The 17,714-nt window shown below is 35.6% G+C and overlaps 1 protein-coding gene across 2 annotated transcripts in view; it reads right to left on the bottom strand.

The window, feature by feature from the left end:
* LOC123537803 (ubiquitin carboxyl-terminal hydrolase 37-like) overlaps positions 1 to 15,774 on the bottom strand; it is a 62,527-nt gene extending 46,753 nt beyond the window's left edge. Inside the window, exons 1-4 of one of the 2 annotated variants that reach the window (XM_053530531.1) lie at positions 15,731 to 15,774; positions 8,165 to 8,366; positions 1,438 to 1,609; positions 724 to 850 (exon numbers count right to left, since the gene is read on the bottom strand). In XM_053530531.1, the coding sequence (XP_053386506.1) occupies positions 724 to 850; positions 1,438 to 1,609; positions 8,165 to 8,347 (482 nt within the window). In that variant the 5' untranslated portion in view covers positions 8,348 to 8,366; positions 15,731 to 15,774. Of the gene's footprint in view, positions 1 to 723; positions 851 to 1,437; positions 1,610 to 8,164; positions 8,367 to 14,746; positions 14,833 to 15,730 lie in introns of those variants that run through there. The other variant, XM_053530530.1, reaches the window with a different exon arrangement.
* Between the last annotated feature and the right edge of the window lie 1,940 nt (positions 15,775 to 17,714).

The following is a 17,714-nucleotide window of genomic DNA, read 5'->3' as shown; positions in this document are numbered from 1 at the left end:
ACAAAACCTGCCCATCATCACTGAAAGTAAGACTAAACTCAAATTACATTCAATTCAAGGCAAATGCTTTTTTTCCACTGATACAGGAATAAAAAAGATTTGGAAGAAGTTGTACAAAATATCTCTTTAACAATGATAATAGCAATTCTGCAGCGTACAAGAGGAGGAGCTTTGTCAAAATCACCATAGGGGTTTTGTCAGCCTTTAATTGTAAGGGGATGGGATTCTGTCCATATTAAAAGTTGCACCACACTTTGGTTTATATTAGTGATAATGTCTTTAGTCCCAGTTAGCATCTACATCAAAATGGATAGACAACCTTAAATTCTGAATTGAAACAAGAGCTCATTGTGAAACGTATGCCCCCATGGTAACCTGTCAGAAATAAACTGCCAATGTAACTTTTAATTTTAACTGCTTAATGATCTTAAAAACACTTTAAACCTTCACTAACTACCCAAATATAAGCACAAACATTAGTAAGGATTCTAACACTATTTGAATGTCTAGACTAAGAACTAACATCAAATTGGGATAATAGAAATGAAACTAAAAAATTAATTCCAACTGTAAATGTGTATATTAAATAAATAAGCTTTTTAAGTAAGTTTTGTGCAGTTGCCATTCAATTTTATTAATTTCTCTCAGTTTATAATCCATTTAAATAAATAATTCTAAATTCTAAAAGAAATGAAAAAGAAAACCCAGAAGTGTGTTTTTTACCTTGTAAACACTTGTGAACAATTTTCTTTTTCTATTTTCACCACTGGTGGTGAATTACCAACATGTGTAAATAGGCTTGACTTTGCAGGTGTTGAATTGATACAAACTTCTGAGTTGCTGGTAGGTGCTGAAAGAAAATAATTCTTCGTAAATTGTTTGATTTCAAATTTTACCAGTTTAATACAACAGATCTGAACTGACAAGAATCTGATGTGGTCGTACAGGGAAAGAAACAAGACCAAGTTGTTAAAGGAAGTATTGACTACGTTTAGAGTGCGGGTCATGTAGCAACTTTTTAAAACTGTTGTTCATGCAGGGGTGGTGAAATCTGATTCTGACTTACTTGTCCGCAAAACAGAAATAAGTAAAAAATATGGTGAAATTATACTTGTCTGTATGGGCTCTGAGTCTGACCATTCATTTCATTGCCCCATCAGTGAAGGAAGACCACAGGAGGCCCTCCAAGCATTGTTACAGGCATAGGCCGGTACCTGGGTAGCACCACCAACCCTCTGTAAGACAGCTGCATCGCTTCACATGAAGAATTTCTACACTGTGAGTGAGCTTTCCAATCCACACTAGTAAGGGGCAATTGATTTGATAACAGCAATCCTAATCACACAGCCAGACAGACCCTCCATAGGGAAAGTACACTTTTTGACTAGACTTTTAAGGGAAAAAAACTGATTCTAAAAGAAATACAACAGAATTTACCAGCTGTGTTCTTTGTCAGCACTTCGATACACAAAGCCTCTATATGTTTTGCTGCACGTTTATCATTCGCCTTCAGGTAAAAAGATATCAAATCCTTGTCAGCTTTCGTCCTCTTCACATCAATTAATATTGTATCTTTACAAACATGTTTCTTCAAGGTGTCTGCAGTGAGCTGTAAAAAACAAACATTTTTCAAACATATTTTGAGATTGCTGGTAAAAAGGACGATTTGGCACAATTTTTGTTTCATTTACATTTTAGTTTCCCATCTAATGACCTATTTTAGAAAATATCACTATCCATGTTTATGTAGCCGAAGTTATTGTTCTTCATCGTACACCCGCAGTGTTCGACACTAATGGGAGTCTGAGACTCTTTAAAATTCACATCAGACTCACTGATTTTGAGCCCAGGGAGTCTGTTGGACTCCTTGAAAGTGCAGTAATCCAAAACTAAATCTATCTGAAAACATCAATTTCTCTCGAGCGTTCTCGCACAGGTCTACAAATACATGAAAATAAACGGTCTGATTACATAGACTTGTTTTTGGAATTCCACTCTGATTGCGCAGGCGCTTATGAAACACTGCTGCGTTATGCAATAGGTAAAATAAACCAGTCTGCCTTGCCGGCATAAACAAAACATTAAGGTCAAAATCAATAATGAACTGTCAGTTTAATAACTCTGGTACTGAAATGGAGCGTTTTTTAACAGGGTATCAACCACCATCAAAGAAACAGAAAACAGAGAAAAGAAAAACAAAAAGCATATAAAAGTAAGAGGGAGAGAATGGTATTTTGAATTTTAGCTCTAGCAGCCCCTAAAAGGGTCCAAGTGCCCCCATTTGAACAAAATTTTGAGAGACAAGCCTGCAGAGAATTAAATATAAAATGGTCATTGTTGATTTGGACTCCTTATTTTACAACCAGACTCTTTGATTTTCAAGGTTGGGAGTCCTGTGGACTGCTCGCTTGGAACAGTTAGCGTCTAACACTTCAAGTGTAATACAGGTGGCCCTACGGTCAGAAAACAGATTTCCCTAGGATGTCAATTTGCAGATAGTAAAAAGTAAGAAATTTCCAGGCCAGAGTTTATGCTACCTGAGATCATTTTTAAGAAGTCCCTAAAATACTAAACTTTTATGTAAATAAATTTTGTCATACTTGACTAAGTACCAGTCAGTTGTTAACTGGTTTTAAGCAACTTGAAAGCCACCATTTTGTAGTCATTATTGAACCATAAAGTTTTCTAATACTAAATACCTTTAAGAAACAAGTGAATAACATGAATAAGGGCTTACAATTTATGTGATTGGCAGATTTGTATACTGTTAAGATTAAAAACCTTGTAACTTGTAAGTGCATTTAAGTCATGTAACTAAAAGCTAATGATAAGAAGCTCTGTTGGAAATAAAACACCATTTAAAACTAGGTCAAGTGACCTTTGTTCCAAAGGACCAGGCCTTGTTATAAGGGAGTACATGAGTTTTAATTGTCTCCTGAAAAAAAAACTGCCTTTTCGCAGCTACCTTAATTTGGATCAACATCAATGACATACAGGAAACCTTTAAAATAAACTCATTCTGTTTGCTTACTGGAATTTGACTGATTGCACAACTTTTTTAAATATATTTTTAATTGCGATCAAAACATTTAACACGTGTTAGAATTTAAATTACATGAAGTCAAAACATCATCAGGATTTTAATGAATACAGCTTTCCTAATCACACTTAACAACAGAATTTCTGTATTTGACTTATCAAGAACGCCGTCAAGCGGGGCAATATATGCCCGAAGGGTTACATCAGAGGATGGGAGCAAAATTTAAAGAACTTGACTGTTGAAGCCAAAAGGACAGGAACAACAAAAAGAAGAAATCAAAAAAAAATTTCTAAGTCCAAAAAAAAAACCAAAAAACAATTCTTACCAGGTAAAGTCATTTCAAACTAGAGCTATCACTAAAGGTGATGAATGTACCCCCCGCATGCACTGACACAGTACATTGCAATTTGACGCACACAAGATTGCATAATTATGTGGACTGTATGTATATAGACTGCATGTATACAGTATAGTAACAAAAAACAAAGTCCCATAACTATGCACCATGCACAACTAGGGTTGGTGCTGATCACTTGTGTGAAGTTTCATTAAATTGTATGCAAGGGTTCAGAAGATTAGGCGTGCACAAGACTGCATATGCAGACTGTATGTACATAGTATGTTAACAAGAAACAAAGTCCCATAACTCTGTAATTTTTGTCGTTGAAAGAACCTAACATGCCCCATGCACAACTACTGTTGTTACTGATCACTTACAAGTGTGAAGTTTCATTACAGGTTTTTTTTAATTCTATAGCAGAAGCCGAATATCGGCCTCGTCCCCCAGCCGAGGATTTCCCCCACAGCCAAGAATTTCCCCTACCGCAGTCCGAAATTCCCCTACGTCCGAAATTCCCCCCTCCGAAATCGTAAACAAAGCAAGGGAGATTACTCCAAGCGATTTTTCTTTATATAATATAGGACCCGTTTACAATTGCAGACGGTCTTTCACAATTTTCAATGGGTGTGAAAACCTTTAGAAATAGTAGAAAAATGTTGTAGAAGAGCGTTCAGTGGACCCGAGGTTCCGGTTTTGACCCGCAAATCGATAAAAACTCATATCTGACCCGCACATGATATGCCGTGTGCATCTGCTTGTCTCGTGGTAATACTCTTTGATGCGTAACGAGTTTGAAAGCTCTGCCGCTTGTCAGTTAAAATCCCAGTGAACTTCAATACTGTTTGTCGACACCAGCGTAAGTATGGCAGTAGGCGGAGCGTCGTATGTTAATTAGCTACTGACAGATGTCAATCACACCACGCGCCGACTGACACGTGGTTATCATCAGTATGTAATAGTTGATTGATAAACAATGCAGCATCAGATTATTATTACTTTGTACCTCTTGTTAGTTAGCGGTAACAGCTTATGCTGTATTGTGTAATATGTGTTGCCAATTTAAAGTAATTATTTTTTGTGCTTGATTCGATTAAATAAGCCGGTCGGCCGATACGCAAATTTATTATCTTTGCCGAGGTATTTTGCTAGGACAAAATAAAATATAAATGTTTTAAATAATCAGATACTATAAGTATGGAATAGTTTTGGTGAAAAGATGAAATTTAAAATGGGTATTTTATCAAGAATTTTAAATGTTTGCTTTCATTTTTTCATATTTGTCACATGTTTTCGCGATCGTGATTTTCGGACTTCTTTACCCTTTCTTACAAGATTTTCTAGTACAATCGAAATAAAAAGCCAACAAAAGTATGCATTTAATAATAAAATGATGACTCCTGCAAAAGCAATTCTTATTTTGAAGCATTTTTTGTGAATAAAAACATGTGACCTTTAAACATTCAATGATTTCTTTCTTGTATAGGGCTTAATTGAGCATTTCAACTCTCCCCACCCACCTTGTTACAATGATAAGTGAACATCAGTGCAAGTCCATCTATTGCTAAGTGACAGTGTGTATAGTTGCTAAAAGTTGCAGGAATATGTAATAAAAACATAGTTTAAAGTGTTTATTATGTATAATTGTATAAAAACATAGTTTAAAGTGTTTATTATGTATAATTGTATCAATTATACATAATAAACACTTTAAACTATGTTTTTATTACATATTCCTGCAACTTTTAGCAACTATACACCAATTATACATAATAAACACTTTAAACTATGTTTTTATTACATATTCCTGCAACTTTTAGCAACTATACACCGCATTTATGTCATCTATACTCATTTTTTCATATTTGTCACATGTTTTCGCGATCGTGATTTTCGGACTTCTTTACCCTTTCTTACAAGATTTTCTAGTACAATCGAAATAAAAAGCCAACAAAAGTATGCATTTAATAATAAAATGATGACTCCTGCAAAAGCAATTCTTATTTTGAAGCATTTTTTGTGAATAAAAACATGTGACCTTTAAACATTCAATGATTTCTTTCTTGTATAGGGCTTAATTGAGCATTTCAACTCTCCCCACCCACCTTGTTACAATGATAAGTGAACATCAGTGCAAGTCCATCTATTGCTAAGTGACAGTGTATATAGTTGCTAAAAGTTGCAGGAATATGTAATAAAAACATAGTTTAAAGTGTTTATTATGTATAATTGTAAATTCCCCCCCCCCCGCCCCCGAGTGAAAAAATCCCCCAAAACTGCTCATCGCGCGCTATTTTCTTCCCCCAATGACAGGCTGGGGCCCCTTCCCCCAGTTGTAAAAAAAAAACCTGCATTAAATTGTGTCAAGGGGATGAGGAGAGACGGTGCGCACAAGATTGTGTCTATGTATATAGTATAGTAACAAAGTCCCGTAACTCTGCAAAAATTTTTTCTGAAAGAACCTAACATGCCCCATGCACAACTACTGTTGTTACTGATCACTTGTGTGAAGTTTCATTAAATTGTGTCAAGTGGATGAGGAGAGATGGTGCGCACAAGATTGTGTCTATGTATATAGTATAGTAACAAAAAACAAAGTCCCATAACTCTGCAATGTTTTTTTTTCTGAAAGAACTTAACATGCCCCATGCACAACTACTGTTGTTACTGATCACTTGTGTGAAGTTTCATTAAATTGTGTCAAGTGGATGAGGAGAGATGGTGCGCACAAGATTGTGTCTACGGACAGACAGACAACCTGAAACCAGTATACACCCCCCCCCCCCTTACAACTTTGTTGTCGGGGGGGTACAAAAACATCTAAAAATTGAGTGTACCATCCATGTTGTACCACAGAAAAGTGGTCTCGGTTTTTCCCTCCGGCCAATAATAAAAAGAATCAAAATAAGCTACTTTTAGTAATAAAAAAGGGAAGTAATTCATAAAAAATTTATTGTAAGAGAACAAACAAGAGCACCGCCTTGCGGGTGCTGACGCTCATCTGATTTTTTTTGTATAATAGAAATATTGTCCTACCCATGATTTTCTAAGTCTAAAAAGGGCCATCACTCTTGCAAAAAGCAGGATAGAGTTATGTTTCTTAATGTACAGTGTCCACTTATGATGGTGAAAAACTGTTGCAAGTTTTAAAGCAGTAGCTTTGATAGTTAATGAGAAAAGTTGACTTAAACATAATATTCAACCAAGAAAATGATTTTTCTAAGTCCAAAAGGGGCAATAATTATTGCAAAAAGCAGGATGGAGTTATGTTGCTTGCTGTACAGGGTCAGCTTATGATGGTGAACAAGAGTTGCAAGTTTAAAAGCAATAGCTTTGATAGTTTAAGAGAAAAAGTTGACCTAAACATAAAACTTAACCAAGAAATCTGATATTTTCTAAGTCCAAAAGGGGCCATAAATCTTGCAAAAAGCAGGATGGAGTTATGTTTCTTGCTGTACAGGGTCAGCTTATGATGGTGAACAAGTGTTGCAAGTTTTAAAGGAATAGCTTTGATAGTTTAGGATAAAAGCTGACCTAAACATAAAACTTAACCAAGAAAACTGATTTTCTAAGTCCAAAAGGGGCAATAATTCTTGCAAAAAGCAAGATGGAGTTATGTTTCTTGATGTACAGGGTCTGCTTATGATGGTGAACAAGTATTCCAAGTTTCAAAGCAAAAGCTTTGATAGTTTAGGAGAAAAGTTGACCTAAACATAAAACTTAACCAAGAAATCTGATATTTTCTAAGTACAAAAGGGGCCATAAATCTTGCAAAAAGCAAGATGGAGTTATGTTTCTTGCTATACAGGGTCAGCTTATGATGGTGAACAAGTATTCCAAGTTTCAAAGCAATAGCTCTGATAGTTTAGGAGAAAAGCTGACCTAAACATAAAACTTAACCAGGCAACGCCGACGCAGACGCCGACGCCGACGCCGACAACCGCTCAAGTGATGACAATAACTCATCATTTTTTTTCAAAAAATCAGATGAGCTAAAAAGGGATTTGCCAAATAAAAACAAGAGCACTGCAATGCAAAGCAGTATACATAAAGCAAAGTCATATATGACCTTTGACCCCTAAGTGTGACCTTGACCTTGGAGCAAGTCATCCAGTACATGCGCTCTGCAGGTCGCCTCAGTGTAGCGAACACTTGTGCCAAATTTCTTTGAAATCCTTCAAGCAGTTCAAGAGTTAGAGAGCGGACACAGCAAAGTCATATATGACCTTTTGACTCCTAAGTGTGACCTTGACCTTGAAGCTGGTCATCCGAAACAAGCCCTCTGCACATCATCTCAGTGTGGTGAACATCTGTGCCAAGTTTCTTCGAAATCCTTCAAGCAGTTCAAGAGTTACAGAGCAGACACGAAACACACTCATATGACCTTCGAACCCTAAGTGTGACCTTGACCTTGAAGTGAGACATCCAAAACATGCCCCCTGCACATCATCTCAGTGTGGTGAACATTTGAGTCAAGTTTCTAACGGACAGACGGACGGACAGCATAACATAATATGTCCCTTCGGGCGTATAAAAACTTTGTATGGTTTAACATGTTACACTTTCATTAATAATTCTGCTAGATAAACTTATTTAATTTAAAAGGCATTTCAGTGTTCCCAAAAACACCCAATTAACCCTAGAATGGTACTTTGCACCCCCCAGTTTCGGAGATAGCTGTTATATATCTCTTAATGAGGGGGTGCAAAAGTGCAAGAAAATCTTAGTTTTCACCCCCCAACTTTAAATGCCAGTGGGAACACCGCATTTATGTCATCTATACTCACTGGATAGTTTAATATAGGATTCTCTGAACAGTCTAACATCATTTTAATTTTCCATCCAAGCTTGTCATCTTTGTCAATAACAATGGCACCCGTTTTCCACTTCACTGAGCCAACCGACCCAGAACAGCCTCCATATTTAACCATTCCAGGGAAAACCTCTGTTCTATCCTCGTTCGGTTTCATCCTTGCGGATTCTTTACCTCTAAAATAGCAAATGATAAGTACGTCAAATTCAATGTACCAATATTATCATTTGAAAGGAAGAGCTTTACAATTCATTAACAAAAACTTGTGGAATATGACTCCTACTTTCTATTCTTAAGCGCTTCTTGTTCTAGGCTGTGCTCAAACTTTGTGAAGGATCCTATTTCAGCAACCATATACAACTTTGGATATGTATATAAGACGCATCCCAACACTGAATATGTTCTCATTACTTCTTTTTAACAAAACAACATATATATATATATATATATATACAGAAAAGAAGAAAATGACTGTGTAAAGACTTCATTAAAAGAAAGTATTAAAAAATTGTGTTCTAAAATTAAGGGGCATTGGATAGAAGGTTAAAAAAACACACTCGGCTGTTTGCAGCATATCTGTCACAGCTGTTTAAAAATCTGATAAAAGCATTGTTTTATCTATGTGAAGTGACTTATAATGTATTCCCCCATATGTTAATAAGATCTAAAAAGAAATGGAAGCAATTTAGCAAACAACTATTTTGACTTCAGGGCAAACTATTGTCTCTATAAGGCCATTATTTTTTTATTTTTTGGTTTACGAACCGCCAGGATGACACATGGTCGTAGGAAAAAAAATAAAATTAAAAAACAGAATCAGAATTTTTTTTTCTCCGTAGGAAACGGCCCTTTTGAAAGGAATATGGGTAAATTCTACATAACATCACACAGGCTGCATGTTATAATCTTCTTTCCCACTTTTGATGCTTTTTCCTGCAAATATTACCTGTGACCTTGGTTATATTTGATTAAAAATGAGCCTTGGGGCTTGTAAATAGCACTTGAGAAAAAATTTTGTCTTGGTATTTCTGTGAAATTACATTAATATACAGCAGGCAGGTAGCTGTAACATTTTTCTTGAAAGGACTGTACTATACATAAAAACTGCATATATTCTCACAAACTAAATGATTGGAGGTCGACATAGAAGTCATATGTTAAACACTGACTGAAATTAATACCTTCTGTTAAAACAACAGATGGAAGAATCTAATATTCCCCACATTTGAACAACACTGTCAGATCTTAAACCCATGGATATATGATTTTACACTCAGCAGCTTTCAAGCATCTTGGCAGTTTATGGACCCAGTCAGAGTCTGAAACTTAGGGGTACAGCTATATGACAACATACACTGCACTGTGCCTAATAAGCAATTATCTTTTTAAGTGTTAGGAATAGGAAGTGTCTAGCCATCTGGTAAACAGATACCTAGCCTATGTCTGTTAACTGGAAGCATTGCCTTTCCTCATATGGTTTTTCTTGGTATATTTGTTAATTTATTTTATGAATAGGCCTAATGTAACACAACAGTTCATCTTTGCAATGATCTCTGAAAATTCTGTTAGTCAATATTTGTGTTGCCGCATCTACTGCACAGCTACATTGGAAAAGACAGTAATTACATCTATAATCAACATTAATCTGATGTTAATAACGTACAATAATTTCATTAAAAATACGTAATTCATAACTTATAAACAAATAGGTTACCGGACGCCAAAAAGCTGTACAGGCTAAACGTTTGCTTACCGGGCCTTACAATTACACAGTTTTAATGTCCCCTGTACCAGTTTATATCATCAAACAAAAGTACTGTCATCATTGTGTATTTAAATGATATTTTTCGGGAAAAAATGCTTTCAAGTTCGCGTAATAAGCAGTGCATAGAATCACCGTAATAAGCATTGCGCTATTGGAAAGACAGTTACCATAAACGTAGTTGTATACTAAATACAGACTGCATTTCACCGACAATTGGCCATTTTTTCAGGAAAGCACTACGTCGCAACTTTGAATGTTCTTGCATTTTCATTAAAATTGCTTTAAAACTTTGGAAATAATACAGCCTGGGCGCAGCCATTTTTAAACGTTTCGTAAATTGCGTAACAAGCATGATGATTGGGCGCAGTATATATCGGAAGTTTTAATTGGACGTTTACGCCATGCATAAGATATGAAGTTTAAAAATAGAATTATAGGAATTCCTAATGTTGATTTGACTCGTTCGCCGTGACGGATATTCGAAGAACGAGACTTTTTTTTTCTTTTTGGAATACGCGATGCATTTTTTCTTCTGCAAGCTTTCATGTCATAGCGGAGGAAATAAACAAGAGCTGTCGGAGGACAGCAACGCTCGACTATTCAACAGCCTTGTCAATTGAATTAATACGAAAGTCGAAAAAGGGGCATAATTTTGTAAAAATGGGAAAAAGGGTTATGGAACCTGCACAGTGCTTATCAGCTCATAAAGTGAACAAGTGCGTGAAGTCTCAAACCTTTCCCATAGGTGGATACTGAAATACCAGCTGACATACAAAAACTTGACCAAAAACTGCTAAGTCGAAAAAGGAGCATAATTTTGAAAAAAATGCAAAGTGGAGTTATTGGACCTGCACAGTGCATGTCAGATCATGACAGTGAACAGTGTGTGAAGTTTCAATCCATTCCCATTAGTGGGTACTGAGATACCAGCTTACATACAAAACCTTAACCAAGAATTTCTAAGTCGAAAAAGGGGCATAATTTTGTAAAAAAGCAAAATAGAGTTATGGAACCTGTGCAATGTAGGTCAGTTTATCACAGTGAATAAGTGTGTGAAGTTTCAATCCATTCCCACATCAAGTGGTTACTGAGATACCAGCTTACATACAAAACCTTAACCAAGAATTTCTAAGTCGAAAAAGGGGCATAATTTTGTAAAAAAGCAAAATAGAGTTATGGAACCTTTGCAGTGTAGGTCAGTTTATCACAGTGATTAAGTGTGTGAAGTTTCAATCCATTCCCACAAGTGGTTACTGAGATATCAGCTTACATACAAAACCTTAACCAAATCGGGACGCCGACGCATGGGTGAGTCCAATAGCTCTACTATTCTTTGAATAGTCGAGCTAAAAAATCACGTTTTTCCAATTTTTTTTTCTTCTGAAAACACGTTTTTTTGAGCGGCGGTTCCGTAAACCGAAAGATCAAAAATAAAAGGCCTAATGTAAGTCTTTCATTTCCATTAATTTTGTTTTTTGTTGTTTTTTTTTAAAAAGAAAATAAGACACAAACTTACAGTTCTTCAACTACATAAAAACATTAATCTACTGTACATTTTATACACTTGGAAAATATATCTTCAGTAGAATTAAGTCAAATTACATTCTTCAGTCACCTTGCAATGTCAAACCGGTTAACTATCATCCCACATCAAAAAGTAATCAGAGCTCCAGATAACCAGCATAGATTGCATAAATATGCAGTAAAAATAAGTAAATACCCAATTAAAAACAAAACTTAGCATACAAGAAAACATGGAAAAAGTCCTGATAAGCAGCAAAACTTTCACAACCGTGCTTAAGGGGCAACACTGATTTTACCCAGCTGAATATAAGGATACCCAGTTATTTTGAAACAAGAGCTGTCTCCATAGGATGACACATGCCCCCGATGGCACTTTAAATGAATAGTTATGGCCGATGTTAGAGTTTAGGACCTTTGACCTACGGAGCTGGGTCTTGCACGCGACACGTCGTCTTACTGTGTCACACATTCATGCGTAATTATTTTAAAATCCATGCATGAATGACAAAGATATGGACCGGACACGCCCATCAATGCACTATCCCTTAATGTCTAAGTGTGACCTTGACCTTTGAGGTACGGACCTGGGTCTTGCGCGCGACACGTCGTCTTACTGTGGTACACATTCATGCCAAGTTATTTGAAAATCCATCCATCGATGACAAAGATATGGACCGGACACGCCCATCAATGCACTATCCCTTAATGTCTAAGTGTGACCTTGACCTTTGAGGCATGGACCTGGGCCTTGCGCGCGACACGTCGTCTTACTGTGGTACACAATCATGCCCAGTTATTTGAAAATCCATCCATTGATGACAAAGATATGGACTGGACACGCCCATCAATGCTCTATCCTTTAATGTCTAAGTGTGACCTTGACCTTTGAGCTACGGACCTGGGTCTTGCGCGTGACACGTCGTATTACTGTGGTACACATTCATGCCCAGTTATTTGAAAATCCATCCATCGATGACAAAGATATGGACTGGACATGCCCATCAATGCACTATCCTTTAAGGTCTAAGTGTGACCTTGACCTTTGAGCTGCGGACCTGGGTCTTGCGCGCAACACGTTGTCTTACTGTGGTACACATTCATGCCAAGTTATTTGTAAATCCATCCATCGATGACAAAGATATGGACCGGACACGAAAAATGCTGACAGACCGACAGACGGTTCAAAAACTATATGCCTCCCTTCGGGGGCATAAAAAGGTTGGGTATTACACCCAATTGATGCAAAAAGTTATCTGCAGCTCTGAGTAATGCCAAAAATCAATAAAGGAAAATTTGCGGACACTTTCCCTTTTAAGTTTAGCTGCCATGTGTCTGTGTTTATTTCAGGCTATTCATCAAAATGTGCAAGAGTTATCAGCTGTGTAACCTAACAGGAGACAATAATTTTTTAAATACTGTAAGTGTAAATGTAGGATTTACGAAAATCCGAAGTAAGTAGCTTTATTACAGATCAGAAAAAATGTTTTAATTAAAATTGGATGTGAAATGTTTTTTTTCTGCAAGAGAAGTTATTTGCTGAAGTTATAAGATAATAATTATTGTCTCCCAAGATAATCAATAAGGTCATCATCATCCTAAGCTTTTGTGTCATAGGTCGGATGTAATGTCTCAAAATGTAGTCACCAGTGTATCGTTGTATTTTCAGAAAAGTGATCTTCTAATTTTAATGCAATTAATTTCAGACAATGTTTATATAATAGGCAACTTAATATGTTGTCATAGATTGACAACCACTGAATTTTGAGTGGCCTTACGGGCCAGCTAGCTTTCAAGATAAACTGATTCGCCCGAAAACACACTGTCTCTGGGTCACTGTAGGTCTATATACTAAAATATTCAGAATTTGCTGATGACATTAAAGAAAACACAAGGCAGCCCTTGCACCATTTTTTCAACCAACAGTGTGGATGAGCCAGACTTAGCAATGATAATGCCCGAGTACCCCATGAATCTCTCTCTTTTTTTTTTTTACCTCAGTCCTGTCCTTGCGGATTTTGTTGTTTTCAAGTTGCTAAGCCGTATTTAATTTTAGCTACAAAAACACCCACAAATTTCTGAAAATGAAACTGGTGGAAATTCTTTGTTGGTTGATAAATATCTGGTATAATAATAATAAATAATTGAACTAAGCAGGTTTTTTCTTCCGGCCATTTTTATAGCCATTATTGGGCTATATTCCCAATGCTAAAAAGCATGTATTTTCCCAAAATCAGTGCAAAAATTCCCGATCTACATTCTGAAAAAACTTCCATCATTGACCAAATTATGGACAATTTTGTATTGGCAGTATGTTAAAGAGGTTGTACAATGTGAAACAAGTGTATGAGAAAGTGCTTAAACACATTCTTACTACACTCTAAACCCGTTATAACGCTACTCGATATACTGCGGTATTCGTTATAACGCGGTATGATATTGGCTCCCAAATTTTAGGGGGTAAAAAAAAAACGAGTCTGCGGATGTTATTTAAAACCAGCATTAAAACTAAATGTACCTATGTATTTTAACACCTTTGCCATGACAACTGTGACAAAAATCAATAATTGTCTGCTAGCTTACTTGTTTGCGTATCGCCTTTGTTAAAGTTTGAATACAGACATGTGACAATTAGGCAAACCGTTTAAGTTTGCACCAATTAGGCGGATGACACGAACACTTGAGTGAATAAAAAATCAAAACAACAGGCTTAGTTTTGTAATAATATGCAGCCGTTTTTCGTAATCATCACATTCAGTACATCGGTATTAACGTAACGCTGGGGATTAAACAATTGTCTTTCTTATTTTATCCATTTTCTACATGTATTCAAAATTATTTTTTAAGACTGTCCGCGGTTTTTCTTATAGTTACAGAAACCCCCATTGCAATTGCGTTGCACATACAAGTATGAACCAAGTACTCGATGATTCTTTAGACTTTTAGCTGGACTCTGAAGTTTTAGGTTCTTTCATGTAAATGCCCATGGTGTTGCTAGCATTTTTGGTCTCCATGGGCCTTTTTCGCCTAAAGAAACTTATAATTTTCCTCTCCATTTTCATAAAACGAAAACAAATACCGTCTAGACGCTTACTTAGATATCTGATAATAACATTTGTTAACAGCGGCAAGCATCTACAAGCAGTCACGTGATTATCGGTAAAATAACTACACAAAGGAGCTATTAGAGAGCAAAGTACAGTTTGAGCGAATTCCTCAATTTTCAAACATGATCGCGAAAATATTCAATTGCCATAATTTCCTACTCACAGCTTCTGATTCTTATCGTACTTCACGAGTTAGTGACCGCTAAATTCAATCCCTGAAACATAAATATTATAGATTGGGGAAAATTGATTTTTGTGGAGGTGGGGGGGGGGTATAAAGGAGGAGACTAAGCTCATACACATGCCAGCACCCTCTAGTGCCCCCGTACAGTCTGGTACGGCCTATGGGACTATAGCCTGCACACAGCAAGAGTGATTTCCGTTGGAGCGGGCAGCGGGGAAAGACCTTGCTGGTGTTGCCGAACAGTATTATTTGGCTATGGTCCCGAATTGCATTGACCATATCGACGTTATGGATAAATCACGTCTTCTGGTATTCTTCTGGTATAGAATACACCAAAACATTCATAATAAGTAGAAGAAACTTTCAAGACAGGTTATACCATTTTGAACAATACATTTTGTCTTATATCATGTACGTGCTTTGACTGTTCATATTCTATTTTGTAGAAGATATCAAACTTCTTTTTCCAAAGTATTTACAAACCATGTACATTTCAATAAAATGCAAAACTTGCAAAATGAAAGTGAAAGTAGAGCTGTCAAATTGACAAAAAACTGCAGTATTTCAACAAATATAAAAGTAAACTACTTTTCATTTCCCGGAGTACCTAGTAAGTATGCATGACACACAACAAGATTCCACCTTGTAAGTTTAATTTAAGTATTTCTATCCACCAAGTACAATTACCACAATAACCCAAATAACACATATTCCAACACTTTCCTATGCAAGGACAGGTAAAGTGCATTTTATCCTCCTTTGGCTTTGTGAGTTTGTCACTTTGTGACCGGACCGGTCTCAGCTCACAGATATACGATTATGTTACTAAAGTATGTACACAGTTCAGTTATAAGTAAAATCAGGCTTTTAAAACAATATCCACGATCAGGTACAAACTACTTCCAATACATTAAATGAAGATATAAAATGAAAAAAACAAACAAACATGAAAAATAAAAATACCATAACCCGCGAAATTGAAACCGGATGTTGAACATAGAATAAATTCCGCACGATACCGTTTTTCGACTGAATTTCTATCTGGTTAGAGACCACCAATTATTTTCCAACATAGGTTAGAGACCGACAATAATTATTTTTATTACTGTTTCTAATGACTGTAACAGGACTGTCAACACTTTAACAGATCAGTCAGTACTCAATTAAATCCTGTTATCTCCCAGGTTCTCTGTTATATATTACTGCATACTTAGGTAAAAGTACAAGAAAGGATCAACTGGGTTCAATCAGCTTTTATTCATTACAGTACCAAATCACAGCATTTTATCAAAAGTATAGACCTGATGTAACCAACAATACATGTATATGGCTAGCAAAATTTATAGTGTAAAAAAACCCAATAGTAACATGGCCAAAATAGTGGGGAAAGTTTTAGCTTTTTGAATTTAGAACACCCAGATCGAAAAATAAAAATATCCCTTATTTATTTCTAGAAGTGGCTAAGCTCTGACAAAAGGTAGAAGTTACCTTGCGAGTGTCTGTGAACTAGCGAACTAAAATGAAAAATATTGCTCTATATATACCCTGGCATAGCCCAAAAGCATGAGAATTTCATGCTCAGATATTCAGTAACACACAAGGGGTATATATAAAGTATTTATATAGTACAAATTAAACCGATAAAGGTACTGTAACAGTAGAGGGATTAACTAGAGATAGGCTAAGATAATGATGAACAGCCCACATTCAAATAAAGTGGTCAGTGTAAAACTTAAATGCTTCAGTAATTATACATATAAATCTGTGCTGTAAAACAAGTGAATTTTGTGATAAATCAAATTTCAGCAAGTACTGTCAACTTTTCACTTAAGGGATAGAAATGCTTTATATTAAATCAAAATAAGCATAGTTTATTATCTTTAAATACAGAATTAACCGTTCCTGCCACACTCCATCTTCCCTAAAAGAACAAAATTACAATTTTGCGATCATTGTTACTAAAAAAAGGCAGGAATGTAAACAAATTACATGTAATTTTACTCGAAACTGCAAAAGTTTAGTTAAACAATATTGAATGTTGAACATAAGTAGCTAATATTTTCTAAAGAAACAAAAGTATGGCTGAAAATATGATAAAATATTGATTCAGTAATTAAAGTTACAAATATAACTTGTTAGAAAATTTTATAAGTAGTTTTTTTTTCATAAATACAGTATCCAAAATAATGTTACATCTAACAACAAAATGCAGAAACTGATTTCGTTAGCGGAACGGCCAGTCCACACGCGCATAACTCAATCAGTTCATGGAAATTGTATAGATTAAGATCTACAGTTTTAACATATTTTGCACAGTAATAAAAACATTAGACTTGCTTTTTCTTAAAAAGAAAACAACAATAAAAGTTTACCATGAAATGGAAATACAACATTGTACTACAGAAATGCGTGAAGATTATTTGACACCGTAAGTGAAATAGCCTTTATTATGTTTACATAGCCTTTATTATGTTTACTAGATACAGAATAAACAAAACCGGAAATTTTAAAGTTAAGAGCACGATCTGTTACTACCTAAAAATAAAAACAATACTTATTAAACATCAGCTTCGACATATGAATTTTAACATAAATTTCACCGAGTACTAAATTTCAAAATTTTGAATAAACTTCCAGACCAAATAACAAATACCAAATTGGATATAGTTAGACAATAATTACTCATTGAAACATAAAACTTTAGATTGACAACACAAATTTAACTATATTTTGTCAGCTTGAAACACATGTCAAAATAATTTGCTACGACATGTCATCTTTAATACATAATTAAACTTTTAGAACGTCTATAACAACCTAAAAACCTGGTTAAATCACATTATTCTGTATTAAATTCAAATGTTCATTTCGTTTTGTATTTCTTTCCAAGAGTCTTTCCATAATCGTCAAATTGGATAACTTCGTCTCGGCAGTCAGCCGCCGGGGT

The sequence above is a fragment of the Mercenaria mercenaria genome, chromosome 18 (genome assembly GCF_021730395.1).
Source record: "Mercenaria mercenaria strain notata chromosome 18, MADL_Memer_1, whole genome shotgun sequence".
In the NCBI taxonomy this organism is placed as follows: Eukaryota; Metazoa; Mollusca; class Bivalvia; order Venerida; family Veneridae; genus Mercenaria; species Mercenaria mercenaria.
The sequence above is the reverse complement of the archived record's forward strand: the minus strand, read 5'-3'. Positions and strand labels throughout refer to the sequence as shown.